General features: G+C 42.9%; 1 protein-coding gene across 1 annotated transcript in view; it reads right to left on the bottom strand.

Moving 5' to 3' along the window:
• The window catches only part of LOC147668828 (methionine-R-sulfoxide reductase B3-like), a gene marked incomplete at its 5' end in the record, with an annotated part of 62,401 nt that overhangs the window by 32,094 nt on the left and 15,073 nt on the right, over positions 1 to 15,234 (bottom strand). The window contains one exon of the mRNA XM_086948424.1: positions 12,091 to 12,168. Coding sequence (XP_086804550.1) covers positions 12,091 to 12,168 — 78 coding nt within the window. The remainder of the gene's footprint in view (positions 1 to 12,090; positions 12,169 to 15,234) is intronic.

Here is a 15,234-nt window from a genome sequence, read left to right as displayed (position 1 = left end):
CCGGGTGCGCTTACGCCGTTCGTTTCACGCAGACGCGGCTACGCGATACGTCACTATCATGTTTAAGAAAACGATAACGGCGCTTACGGGACGCTCCCCGGTGCGCTCCCCGGGGCGCTTCAATTAATTACGCTTTCTGGGGCGCACCCCGGGGCGCGCTCCGGGAGCGCACTAAGGCAAAAAAAAAAAATTATAATAATAATATATTTATATATTTTTTTTTTAAAAATAGGCAAAATTGTAGGGACTGGTAGCCCGATGTGTCTTTGCTATGTCTCAAGATATATGCTCACGTTGTTTTTACGAAAATGAACTTTGAAAAATATATATTGGGCTACATTGGGCTATATATATATTAGAGCCAAAATGTAGCCCAATGTAGTCCAATGTAGCCCAATGTAGCCCAATGTAGCCCAAAGATGGCCACCAGAGACAAAAAACAAAAAAAAATGTAGCCAAAAAAACAGCCAAAAAATAGCTCAATAACAGAATGTCCCAGAGAACAACTAGTGCGCTAACAGTCTTACTTATAAACTGAGATTTATAGTTAGGAATTAGCATTTAAAAAAACCTTTGAAATTCACGGAAAAACCATAGGTTTAACACCAGTTATAGTTAGGAATTAGCATTTAAAAAACCTTTGAAATTCACGGAAAAACCATAGGTTTAACACCAGTTATAGTTAGGAATTAGCATTTAAAAAACCTATGAAATTCACTGAAAAAACCATAGGTTTCACACCAGTTATAGTTAGGAATTTGCATTTAAAAAACCTATTAAATTCACATAAAAAACCATAGGTTTCACACCAGTTATAGTTAGCTGGAAATTTTACTGACATAAAACCATTGAAATTCCCACGTTATAGTTAGTTGGACTCACTATAACTTGCGCGTGCAATGCACTGCTGATGACGTCACATATTACATCACTCATGACATGGTCAGTGACATCACTCATGACATCACTGATGACACCATCCAGTGAATGTGTGACTTTATGAAAAATAAATATGTTTTACATATGTATTTGGGAAGGTCGATGGACCAATACATTTTTAAAAAAGTGTCTTAAAGGATGTTTTTTTTAAAAAAAATGATTGGTTAACTGGCTTATATTATAAAGTGTATTTTAGTGAATACATATATTAGGGAGTAATGTTTAAAAATTAAAAAATATGTATCAGTGTTTCACTTTGTGTATAAGTGGCTGCATGGGTTGGTGAGTAACTACATGTGTGTGTGTATGGGTTATTAGATTTTTTTTAGTATCAGTATGAGTGACTGTTTTGTTTAGTGTGGGAATTACTTACTACACTGACTCTTTTTTTGTATGTATTTTAAAGACTGCATATGTGCAGGACTGTATGGTTGAATAGTGTGGATAAGTGTATGTTAGTGAGTAAATGACTGTCTCACTAGTGTTTTTAACAGTAACTACATATGTTTTAATATAGAATATGTGAATATTGATGCATATCAGTGAGTATATGTGAGAGTAAGAGATTGTAAGAGTTCCTGTTTAAATAAGTATGTGTTTCGAAAAGTGATTGTTTAAGAGAATAAATATTTGTAATTTTCATTAGAAGTAAGGTGGTAGTGTGTGTATTCCTCTATATGCAAATAAATGGATGATCAATAGTTTATTTGCATGTGTGAGTATGTGTGTGAGTAACTTTTGGATGACTGTCGGTGTGTAACAGGATGTATAGGTGTATCACTTCATATGATGGGTGAGTATATGTATGAGTGACTACAGAGAACTGTTGGTGAATGAGTGGATGTGTATATAGATGGTGGAATTACTAAATTGGTTGTTGTAACTGAAATGGGTAAAATTACAGTGAAAGGAGATCTGTCACTAAGTCACAAGAATGGTATCATTAGTGATGTCATGAGTGATGTCACTGACCATGTCATGAGTGATGTAATATGTGACGTCATCAGCAGTGCATTGCACGCGCAAGTTATAGTGAGTCCAACTAACTATAACGTGGGAATTTCAATGGTTTTATGTCAGTAAAATTTCCAGCTAACTATAACTGGTGTGAAACCTATGGTTTTTTAACAGAAGGTGCCTGCACAAAGGAAGAGACCACCATCAGGTAATTCATTTGCCTCACTTTATTGGATCACAGGAAGCGATGCGGGGGACAGCCAAACCCGCTGGAATCACATAGCCCTCCCAACGCGTTTCACGAATCCTCGCTTCTTCAGGGGCTCAGGCTAGGGCAAGGAACTCGGCGGCAAATGTTTTTCGGCACCTGGTAAGTCTCAAATACTCCGCCCATGGTGGGCGTGGCCACCCCAGTGGCCTGTGGTACTTGTGGTGCATTCAGTCTCCAGTGAGTTGCCGTCAAAGTCCTTGATTAATAAAGTTCAATATTATCCAAGTGGATTGCGGTGTTCGGATGTCATGCACCGCATCAACTGTTCACTCCTCCAATCCGGCTCCCAACGTCCCTTGAAGACCCACCGGGTGGCGTGCCTCCGGGACTGCTGTAAACAGCAGCCGGTCTCTTCCCGCGGCTCAGGCTAGCCGCTATACAATCCATCAGAAGGTGCCTGCACAAAGGAAGAGACCACCATCAGGTAATTCATTTGCCTCACTTTATATATAAATAGATATATAGATATATAGATATAGGTATACTACATCTAAGTAAGGGGTGTTTACACCACCTTACCCATGCTGTGTGAACAGACCTGTGGTGTCAGTTTGGAAATCAAACCAGGGGTGGCACAATACATGCTGCAGCCCCTGGTAGGCCTAAGGTGCACCTATGCCCTGGGTACCTATGGTACACTATACAGGGGCTCACAAGGGTGACCCAGTAACCAATCTGGTATGTACCTAAAGTACATTGTATCAATTAAAAGAGAGAACAGCTGGGCTGTGGGTGTGATTGGCAGGCCACAGCCACACTAAAGTGGAAACACCAGAGAATCACAGCAAAAAATGGGGGTAACCATAGGAAGCAGACACTACTCTCCTACACGTAACAGCTTCAGATATTTTTTTAAACATGGGCAAAGTGGGCTCCCACCCCCACCAAAGTAATTTGTATATCTATATCACCTCCATTTGTCTATCTGAATTTCTTCTCTCTGTCTGCCTACTTTTACCATGTGTATTTTCTATGCAACAAGCATGGTTAATAGCTACCGTGCCAAAACTTAGCCCTAAAAAGAGGCTATATTTTATATGAAATGAAGTTGTTTTGTGCATTTTTTCAATTGTTTTAATCAAATCAGTGCAAAATAATACGTTACTTTGTAGCTTTTCGGAAGCTGCCGAATGGTAAAATGTTTGCATCTTTCATGAACTGGTCCAACCTCTCACCACTGCGGGAAACCCATGTGAATGATGTGTTTATTAGTAACTGCTTAAATATGTTCCTCCCTGTTAATCGTAACTAATGCAGAGTGTTTTAATGGAGTTCTAGTTACTGCAGTTTTGCTCCTTCAGAGCATGGTGAATAGCAGATGTTATTATTACCCAACTGCATGATACTTATTGGTTTTTTTTCACTTCAAAAGGATGGAAGTCTAAATTAACCCTGCGGAACAGGATTTGACGCGGACCTACAAATGATCATTATTTGCAGGACAGTGAAAGACAATTCCCATGCTTGAGCCAAACACTATTCACACTTTAGCATCTGCAGGTCACACTTAACAAATCAAGACACTCAGCGCAGTTGCTCTGATACGCCGTGTTACCTAAAACAGGGCTTATAGTCTTAAACTATCAGTGGCAAACAGAAGCAGCTGGAGAGCTTCCGGGCCTCTGCCCCGACCAGGGTGGCACAGTGGGCCATTCACTGCGATGACAGAGGAAGCAGGGGACGAGGGGCACTTCTGCTCAGCGTTGCCAAGAAAGCCATCCGCGCAGCGCTGTGGGCACATTACTACAGCTGCGTGACGTCTCTGGTAATCTGGGTAAATGGCCGGCATTATTGCACAGGGATCATCTGCTGGGCCCAGATGCCGCAGCAGTGAGTCACTGTGCCAGCTGTGCTGCGGCTTCCGCTTAAATGCAGTTTAGAGCAATATTGTGGACATATGGCGCATCATGGGCCCCAACTACTGTGTTCTATCAAGTACCCACAGCATCCAAAACATGTTACAACTGCAGCTGAATGTATTGAAGCATCAAAAATACCCGAAAATATGTCTTTTTTTCCGCAGTGGCACTGCACATCTACAACAAAAACAGATATTAAACTTCCAAAATGTTTACTTGTCTTATAAGTTAAATAGCAAGTCACAGTGAAATTACATTAACGAAAAACATAACAAAGACCTCTACATAACAGTAACAGACCAAAGAGAGCACTACACATCTGTAATGATGATCTTAAGAAGTCCAAGAAACTCTGCCGCTCCCTTGAAAAGGCCTGGAAAAAAGACCCAACCACTAGCACCAAGGACGCCTTCAAAAACGCCACCCGCACACACCACCAACTAATCCGAAAGGCCAAGAAAACAGCATTCAAGGATCGACTTGACAACAACGCCCACAACAGCAAGGAACTTTTCAACATCGTCAAGGAATTTACCAATCCCTCGGCCAACTCCAACGACATCACCCCCTCCCAAGCCCTCTGCGACTCCCTAGCCTCATTCTTCCACAACAAAATCGCAGACATCCAGAACAGCTTCGACAACCAACCCGGAGACCAACCCACCCAACCATATGCTGAACATTCTCCCCCCTTGAACACCCTTAACGACTGGAACCCAATCTCCACTGAGGACACCATCCGCCTGATGAACTCCATCCACTCAGGATACCCCCCACAGACCCATGTCCTCACCACATCTTCAACAAAGCAGACTCCGTCATAGCACCGCACCTCCGAGACGTCATCAACTGCTCCTTCAACTCCGCCACCTTCCCGGAAAGCTGGAAACACGCTGAACTCACCGCCCTTCTGAAAAAACCCACATCGGACCCCACCGAACTCAAAAATTACCGCCCCATTTCGCTCCTTCCATTCCCGGCCAAAGTAATCGAGAAAGCTGTCAACAACCAGCTCGCCGCTTTCCTCGAAGCCAACAAATCCCTCGACTCCTCACAATCTGGCTTCCGAGCAAAACACAGCACTGAGACCGCCCTCATCGCAGCAACAGACGACATTCGAACTCTATTGGACAATGGAGACACAGTCGCCCTCATCCTCCTCGACCTCTCTGCAGCCTTCGACACAGTCTGCCACAGCACCCTTTTACAACGCCTCAGAAACATCGGAATACAAGGAAAAGCACTTGAATGGATCACCTCGTTCCTCACCGGAAGAACCCAGAGAGTCCGCCTTCCACCATTCAAGTCCGAGGCCACTGAAGTCATCTGTGGCGTACCACAAGGATCCTCACTCAGTCCCACCCTCTTCAACGTATACATGAGCCCCCTCGCAACCATCGCCCGCCAACACAACCTCAACATCATCTCTTACGCGGATGACACTCAACTGATCCTTTCTCTCACCAATGACCCCAGCACCGCCAAAACTAACCTACACGAAGGAATGAAAGAAGTTGCCGAATGGATGAAACACAGCCGTCTGAAACTGAACTCAGATAAAACAGAAGTCCTCATCTTAGGTACTTCCCCCTCTGCATGGGACGACTCTTGGTGGCCGGAAGCCCTTGGAAAAGCAGCCATTCCGACAGACCACGCACGGAACCTAGGCGTTATCCTGGATTCTTCACTCTCAATGAACAGACAAGTCAGCGCCGTATCCTCATCCTGCTTCAACATTCTTCGCATGCTCAAAAAAACATTTCGCTGGATCCCCACAGAAACCAGAAAAACAGTCACCCATGCTCTGGTCACGAGCCGACTGGACTACGGAAACACCCTCTACGCAGGCACTACCGCTAAACTCCAGAAGAAACTCCAACGAATCCAAAACGCCTCAGCCAGGATCATATTAGACATCCTGCGCAACGAACACATCTCTGGTCACCTGAAAGACCTCCACTGGCTACCCGTCAATAAGAGGATCACTTTCCGACTGCTAACCCACGCACACAAATCACTCTACGACATCGGACCAGAATGCCTCAACTCACGACTGTCCTTCTACACCCCCTCCCGCCAACTATGTTCTTCCAGCCAAGCCCTCGCCACTGTACCTCGCATCAACAAGACCACCATGGGAGGCAGATCCTTCTCATACCTGGCTGCTAAAACATGGAACTCACTCCCCACTTACCTTCGCCTTACCCAGAACCACCTAGCATTCAGAAAGCAACTTAAAACGTGGATATTTGACAAGTAATCCTCCTCCCCTCCCTAAGCGCCTTGAGACCCTCTGGGTATGTAGTGCGCTATATAAATTCTTTGACTTGACTTGACTTGACTAATGCAGTTTGTATGCAACAGGCCGCACCTACGAGCAAACACTGAAGCAGTTTAAAACATATCATGAACAGGGCGCACGTTAACACACACAAAACCCCTCAGCTCCACTCCACCATCAAACTGGAGGCCTAGGGAGCGCACCCTGGGGTTTGTAAAGAAACTGGATGTCATGAAAGACATTGTTAACTTAACAGCTGCTTACTCTTGAGTTGGTTGCTCTGCTTAGAAATCAAGCTTACCATGGAGAGTGAGCACAAAGACAACAGGTCTCTTTGAGGGCACCATGTTTTTGGTGGTGTTGAAAAATAATGCTTTTGCAAGGAAAAATTAAACATTTCTGTTAAGGTTTGGAAAGGGGTGTTCGTCCCCCGTCCCCCGAATTATCCTCTATGTTGGTGGGCGCCATTATCAGCGTAAAATGGTACTTGAAATATTTGCTGAGGAGTTTGTTTTGCAGCTCTTCAAGGAGAGATATCCTTATGGAAAATGATAAGCATGCCCTTGAAGCTAGTAAACATTTGAGTGGTCTAAGTGGCATGAGGGCAGGGCCATCGCAGGGGGTTGGGCACCCGGGCCTGTTTGCCCCAGGCCCTTCTCTTGGTCATGCGCTTACACTGCTAAATATAGTGTACATCACAAAGGCAGGCCGAGGTTGCTTTTGTGATATATTTTTGACGAGGCAGGTAAGCTAGTTGCCACTAGGAAACACGTGTTGCAGCAAATTTAGTAACATTTTATATATTTGCAAATTATGCTGCACTGCAAAGTCTGGCTTATATTGCAAATGAATCTATACTTATGCAGAAAACGCAGCAACCACAGAATGACATCATTCCAGTACCCCCACCTATAGGCTTGTTTGAGCAACATATATGTAGAAATCATACCAGAAGGTATAATTCAAGGGCAGTGGACGCAGATTTATAGAGAGAGCGAGGACAAGTAAAGCCACTTCTGAGACCCTAGAACAACATTCTCCTAACAACAAGGGTATGACGATCTCATGAAAATATTGAACTCTTTTATCTGATGACCTGCTTTATTGCATGTATATCTTCAACCAAACTGGAGCTGGGTTGAAGATGATTTCCTTTGGACATCGCCACCCTGCCTGGAGATACCAGTAACATTCACAACAGGCACTAACCAGGATTGAGTTACTTCCTTGCACTCTCTCAACAATCAACTTTCTACTTGTCCACGTTAGAGCAGAACCATTTTGAAAACCCCATTTAAAACTCAGAGCCATCTGTAGGTTGTCTGCACTTGCTCCTAGACTAAGGAAGACATTGCAGCTGGTAATCTAGCATCTGTCAATAATTATGACCTTAAGGAAGGTGTGAAAACAAGTAATACAAAATATTGTGTTGTACCGTTGGTTTAGTCACAACTCCTCGTTTGGGATAACCTTGTGAGGTTCTGCCTAACACATGAATACATAGAAATAAACAGAATGAGTCACTTGGGCTTTTAGGGCGTGTCCACAAATAGCACTGAGGGGAAGATTTTCTGATTTAGATTGTTGTTATGTTAGAAACAAACCTCATAGGCGCATTGCTAAACAACATAAAGAATAAGATATCTGAAAAATTATATATATAATATAATATTGTTATATGCAATATAGCCAATCAATTTCTTATTCATCTTTCTAATGACCGTAGAAATAATAGATGATACAGGTTATAAGAAGTCTCTGCAGCGGGAAGTCAAGCATTCCTTAGAAACAAGGGCTTGTGGCTGTTCGCTTAATGCTAAAAATTTATTTGAATAATCGTTAACCAAAATCTGGTCACTTACATGCTTTGAATATAAAAGGTCAGGATGCCTTATGTCAATGCCAACAAAACAGTAGGTCAGTGAGTATGTGAGTAATGGAGAAAGTTTAGTAAAGTACATTACAAGAGAACTGATCTATACCTTTCTTAAAGGAGGAGAGTTCCCGTACATTTCTGGTCATTCCCAAACTCTTATTTTTTACGCTTTTTCACCCTGAAAATAGTGCGAACGTTACTCCTACCAAGGGCTGAAGTAATTCCCCTTCCAGTATGGGGAATGGAATACCCCCAATATCTGGTCTGCATGTAAGGGAAGGACTTCCTCCACATGGATACAACAAAGTTTGTATTTGCACAGGGTGCTTCATTTTCTCTTTGTGTAATTGTACACTATGTAGAATTCTCCTTGGAGGAAATATGAGGCCATGGGATTTGTCACATGGAACTCTTAGTAGTTTGTTATGAATATTAGGTCTATTCTGCGTATTTCCCCACTTGAACTGCATGTGCCAGTCAATCAATCAAAAATGAATGTGTGCTTAATATGATGGACGTTGAGTTATTATGTTCTGTAATGTGATACTTACGTTTCTGTGAATATATTCACAGCATTTAAACTACATTCTGACTACTTGGTTTGCAACCATTTTTTTTTCTAAGAGTTTTTCGAAAGTTGACAACTATGGGTCTGGATTAGATGTTGTCATACGGGATACTCCGGCACAAACGTGATGGGTGTGCCATCAGCAATATTACAAGTGCCACTGGATTTAATGCACTTGTAATAGGGCAGGCAAGATCTCCATCACTTTTGTGACAGAGTAACCCGTCCGCCGAGCTCTAAAGCAGGCCATATCCATCTCTTTTATTGTTGTTATTCAAAAGAACATAGACTGAGAGAAAGAAAATACGTGAAAGGGCCCGAGGCTACTTTCTGTTAATGGTTTATGCTAAGATTTTTAACAACAATGAAACAAGGTTATAAAAACGGAACGAAAAGAGCGAAGGGCTAGGGTAGAGGGGAATCGTCATGCCAGGCGATACTGGGACAGGCATAGCAGAATCATATCTCCGGATCCAATTGGATACTAAAGCGACCGGAGGAACATAGCATTCGATCACTGACTTATCAGTGCAGCCATCTTTGCGAGATGAGATTAGCAGCCCTTTGAATTGCTTTGAAAATAAGCTCCTTTGCTCAAACAGGTATGTGGGTGTGTACCATCTCTTAAACTCTTAATAGATTTTTATTTTCTGTGCTTAGAAGTGACAAAACGAGGATAGAGTGGCAATAAATTCCTAACCACAATCATGTTGGAGTGATTTATTCAAGCTATTAATAAATCTTGTTGCTGCCATTTTATTTGTCTTCATTGTGGTTACGATTCATAATGTGTGCACTATACTAGGATTCTTTTTTAAAATACATTTTTACAATGTATCCCTCATGTTCTAGTGTTCTTGAGTGTGCAATTCATTAATAAAAAAGAGTTTGGAGTTCCACTAAGTATCCTTGCAGAACAGTAGGCAAATTAGCCTCTCCTGAGGCATTATGGGGCGTTCCCAGCCAGGGAGCAGTGAATATTTTAACTGTGGGTCTCCTGCTGTGTTGCAGAGCCTGAAGTTTTATTTTTATTTTGTTTCCTTTCCATTTAAAGGGTGTGCCTGGTCCCACCGGGACACCCCCTAACCTTCCTCCTTGTCGGACTAGTGCAGGGAGCCCACTTACGTGCTGCCTTGCCGGCACTTCGGCTCCCGCCTCAAGCAGGAGCCAACGATTCTCTGTTAGTACTTCTGTTGGGGCAGGAGGGCTGCTCATGCCTGCAGGTGGGAGCAAAGCAGACTTGTTTGCCGCCTCATCTGGAGACAGAGGATGGGGTCCCTGCTCCCTGAACTCAAAACCCATGAGTTGGGGTCCCCAGGCCTCACTGAGCTCTGCGAAGGACCCCCATGCAAACCCCCTTCTAAGCTCAAATTATTGATGAAGCTTGAATCGAGCACTGGCCCACGATGGAGATGGAATTAAGGTGGGCAGCGGAGACCCACAAGCTCTGTCTCTCGCATAGGGGTCAAAGTTCAAGAATCTTTAAATGTGGATATCTCAGGTCTTGATGGGACGATTTTAACCATCTTGGGCTCACTTTACTCCTGGTGGTGCGATCTAGCCACCAGAAGCAATTTAAGCAGGAGTCCTGCCTCAGAGACGGTGCACTTTGCAGGGATCTGCCTTCACTGGCTCCCTGCACCAGCTTCCTCCTCTGTTGTGCCCTCCACACACCCCATGGATTTCTAGCCATCTTATTTTTTCTATTAAAGCCAGGCATTCAGCTCTTCTGGGATTGCGGACATGAAATGGACAATAGTAGAAAAAAGTCCTTGATCCAATGTGTTGCACTTTTTTTTTTTTTACTTGGGCGGCAAAAAAATCACTTACTGTCATACATGTACATCATGTTTGATATTTTAACACTTTGCATTAAAAACACAGTTAAGTAATTTCCCTAATAGGAATGTTTTAAGCAGACAATTATCATGTGCCATCAACCACCCCATGATGTCACTGTGTTCCTGTTTATTCAGAACCTAACATAAATAAACAGCGACTGCTGTTTATTCTCGAGTATCCCGTATGCATTCATGTTACCAGAACGTGTGCTTGTGCAGAAGTGCTGGTTGAAACACAGACTCTCATGCATCTTCATTCTTCAGTGTGATTCTTAGACCTAAAAACATATTTATTTCAGTAGTGCACAGACCGGCAGCTACTTTCACCTGCAATCTTACCATGGAATCCAGCCACCAATAATGTTCACATAAAAAAGACCATACAATTGGCTCAGTTTGACTAGCTAAGTGTTCCTAGACTACCGGAAACTGGTTTGGAGTTTGGACCCCAACAAAAAATAAATTAAATACCATAAACATTACCTGTGGCAAGCACAAATGCATACAAACTCCCATACCTTGCACAACACTTATAGAGTATGTCTATTAAAGTTTAAAACTGCCCCCGATTCGTTGAACGTAGGCCAAAGCTGTCTGATTAGCTAAAGTGGGCCACTTCAAATTTGATGTATGGGCTTATTTTCTGATCCAATCTGACCCTGCTGTTTAATGACTAAAATCCATTTTGAACTCCCCTGATTAGCACAGCTAGAACAAGTGATGTTAAAGAGTAAATCTTCAAGGACACTAGTAACTATGATTCATAGTAGTACAGAGAGTCAGATGGTTCCTTTTTGTTCAATCTGGTAGTATGATGAGTGTCTTGTTAAGCTCAGGCTACCTGAGCTGAGCAAACCACTTAAAAAAAAGAATAGGGTAAGGTCCCTTGGACACCAGTGTACAAGCTTATTGTTAATTGTATTTATATAGCGCTTAATTCCCATGACTTTGAAGTACTTTTCGGCAGTAGTACTTTACACTAGAACCCAAAGTGGATTAGTAGAGTGAAAATATAAATTGTTATTGGGAGTGGTAGAAATGTGCGCCTGTTAGTTGAAGGAATAAGAAGAATGGAACATCCTCATCCCTCATCTCTGCTCAGAACTGGTTACCTTCATTTCAGGAAACTCAAAAAAGACAAACTTTTGATCCAGGCTTTTAACTAAGCCTACAGCTTCATGGGAGTCACTACAGAAAGGCAGGTCGAGGTCCATCCAATGGACCTGCTGTACTCTACCTCCCCTTCTGTTCAGCCTTCTGACGTGAGCTAGATGACAAGTAGTGCTATACAAGACTCCTAAACAAATACACAAAGAAACAAACAGACTTGGCGCAGCTGCAAAAGGCTGCACATGAGTCTGAGGCAATGTATGCAAACTAGATATTCACTGTGTGGCACTGACAACCACATGTGCAGGGCACAGCTACATAATTCCACTACTACAGTACTTTATTATCATTCTAAACCAAAGGCTGCATAGGTTTCAGATGTACTTACTTAAACAGGGCAGTTCCGCACACCACACATTTGTACGTTCCTTCCGCCTTCTCATGTGTGTACTCTCCTGCAAAGGCGCTTGAAATAAAACGGCAAAAGTAGGATTAGAAAACAAAGTAAGATTTATTTCCTCTCAAATTACTATTCTCATGTCTACACATGTCAATGTCATTTTCTAAGCTAACAGGTTTGACAATACTTCATGACATTCTGGCTCTACCAACACTTACTCTGTTTGTAAATCAATATTTTTTAATGAGGGCATGCATTCTACAAAAGCAAACATAGCCCAAAAAGAATATATGTATATATTTTTATGCAACATACATTGTATCATTGTTCCCTGGTACTGAAGAGGACTTGTGCGGATGTGTACATTGTGCAAGAGCAGAATGCCATCAGTCAAAGGCTGAAGTGGGCTTACCTTGTGCTCCCTATTGTTTATCAGGCTTATTAATCAAGCTAAATTGCACTCGCAAAGGGCCAGATTCTGAGAATCTGAGAATCTGGCCCTTTGCGAGTGCAATTTTTGCATTTGGAATTCATCAACCCAAATGCAAAATTCGCTAATTAAGAATTCGCACATTTGCGAGGAATTGCATTTAAGGAATCTCTATTTGAGATTCCTGAAATGCAATTCAAGATCCATTTTAAAATTGCGAAATCGCAATTTTTGGCCGCTATTTACCGCGAGGTCAAACCTCGTGGTAAATAGCGTAAACTTAGAATGATTTTAAAAGCATTTTTCTAAGTTGCATGTTACACACACACATGTCCTTTGGACATGTGTGTGCGCAACACTAATGTAGATTGCATTACAGGGGTGCTACAGGGTGTCCTTTAGATACCCCTGGCACCCTTGGAATCGCTTCCTTATTTGCGATTAGCTAATTGCTAATCGCAAATAAGGAATGACTCCCCATTCATCCCTATAAGGAATAACTCCCCATTCATTCCTATGGGCCTAAAGGCCCATAGGGATGAATGGGGAGTCATTCCTTATTTGCGATTAGCAATTAGCTAATCGCAAATAAGAAATCAGTAGGAATCGCAAATTCTATTGCGATTCCTACATGAATCCCGATTTGCGAGACCTTAATAGCGATTCCTTAATATTCGCTATTAAGGACTCGCAAATCGGGACCATGATGAATCTGGCCGTATATACTGTGTTGTGTGGAAGCAAAATGTGCATGACACTACAGCAGACCAATGGATGAATACAGCTAACTGAGCACTCCTATAAGTACATATGTTTTGAGTTCAAAACAAAACTTTTTGACGCACCCGGACCTACAAAAGGGCCATAACATTCCTATGAACATCTGAAATGGGCAGTAAAAGATCTGTTTAATTGCTTCTTATTATTTTTATCGCTTCAAATGCAAACCGTTTACAGAGAAGGAAAAGTGTAAATTGCAACATTTTTAACCAATGTTTTTGGCAGAGATCGAGATTTCCCATCTGTGGTGTGAAAACTTTTTACAGTACAAGTGTTTTCTTTGATTCTGGTATTTGCATTTTCAGTTCTGTTCCAATTCGAAGTTCCTTGAGCAGAATGATTGCCGTACTAATGGCAACCTTAGTCCACCCAGAAAACGCAATTTAACTCCCAGATGGTAGTGGGATGGTTTGGACAATCTGCTTGGGCGCCATGTGATCGATCGAATTGACTGAAATGCCCCCTGCATTCATGCCATTCTAGCAGGGGGCGGTGTAGCTACCGAACTCGGTTGAAAACACCAAGGAGCCCAAGCCCTAGGGCATGAAGGCTCTCTGGTGTCCCTTGGGTGGCAGTGCCAGTAGGGAGACACAAGCAGAATCTTCAACAATCCACTCCCGGGCAAAGTTGTTTAAGATCAACAGATTGTGCATTTACTTTTTTTTCAGACTTGGCTGCCTATAACTACAAGAATACATAGAAAACACAAAATACAGCACGGTCCATATTAATCACACCGCCATGGGACTTCTTGAGGGCACGGCGTTATACCCATTCCTTAAAAAGAGAAAATACTGACACTGCTTTCATTTGAGGAGATTGTATATTTTTTCGTATTTTAGAGTTTGTAGTTGGGAGCAGTAGGGTAGATCTTCTATCTTTCAAAATTAGAACAAAAAAAACCCTAAACCACCAGTCCAAGATTTCACGCTGTTTGACTAGTTATTTTTTTCTGGTTTCAAAAGGAATATTGCCGGTTAAGTGGAATATTCTCCTAAGTTAACAATTCTTAAGGGTAGGAGGTCACCTGCCTAATACAATTCAGCTGCTCTGACCCAAAAAACGATGTGCTCTGCAGCTTGCTTTTATTATCCTTTCACCGTTTTATGAGGCTCCGTTTTTCTCTTTTTTATGAACTGGATTCTTCAGAATGACCTAATGTTGGGTTGTTTTTGTGCATTAAATCATTTTTTTTGGTTAAGACGCCCATGCAACACTGAGTGAACTCGGTGGGCGATGGTGGGGGGTGGGGGGGTTGAGTTGTCTCGGCCACCTTAGCTACCTTTCTGGCAAGTTTGGGAGGTAACAGATCCCTTTGCATGTTCGGAGTGGGGGGGGGGGAGGGAGAGCAGTGGTGGAGTAGGTCCCTCTTGCAAGTTGTGCAGGGCTAGGAGGCTTTGTGCCCAGTTAGAGTCAACTCTTTCAAGTTAGGCGAGGTGGCGTGGCGTGTAGCTGGTGGGCTCCCTGACCCAGGCCCCGTTATCCCTTTTCACTACGCCGCGGGGTGCAGCATGGAGCCTTGAATATGTCACAGAGCTGATCCTGGAGCATTGGCTGACACCCAAGAGGGCGTTGGATGCCTGGTTGGCATCTGAAAACACCAAATTCTTGTCACCTCACTGCGCGGCTAAGATGGCGGCGCAAGTCGAGAGGTCCTGAAGTTTGTGTTGACTGCAGATGGTGTGACAAAGTGGCTGTCCTAATGGACTACGCATGGATCTCCATCTTCCCCAACTACACGATTAGTGTTTAGCGCAAATGTGCATCATTGCAAGAGGTGAAGAGTATTCTGCACACACAGTTGGCCTCAAGTCCGCTTTATTGTTCCCAGCTAAAGTCAAAGTACTGCATGGTCAATGCGCTCATTTCTTTGAGACTCTGGAAATGGCCTGGAAATGGTTGGAGTAATATTTCCAGGACTC

The sequence above is a fragment of the Lissotriton vulgaris genome, unplaced genomic scaffold (genome assembly GCF_964263255.1).
Source record: "Lissotriton vulgaris unplaced genomic scaffold, aLisVul1.2 SCAFFOLD_5420, whole genome shotgun sequence".
In the NCBI taxonomy this organism is placed as follows: Eukaryota; Metazoa; Chordata; class Amphibia; order Caudata; family Salamandridae; genus Lissotriton; species Lissotriton vulgaris.
The sequence above is the reverse complement of the archived record's forward strand: the minus strand, read 5'-3'. Positions and strand labels throughout refer to the sequence as shown.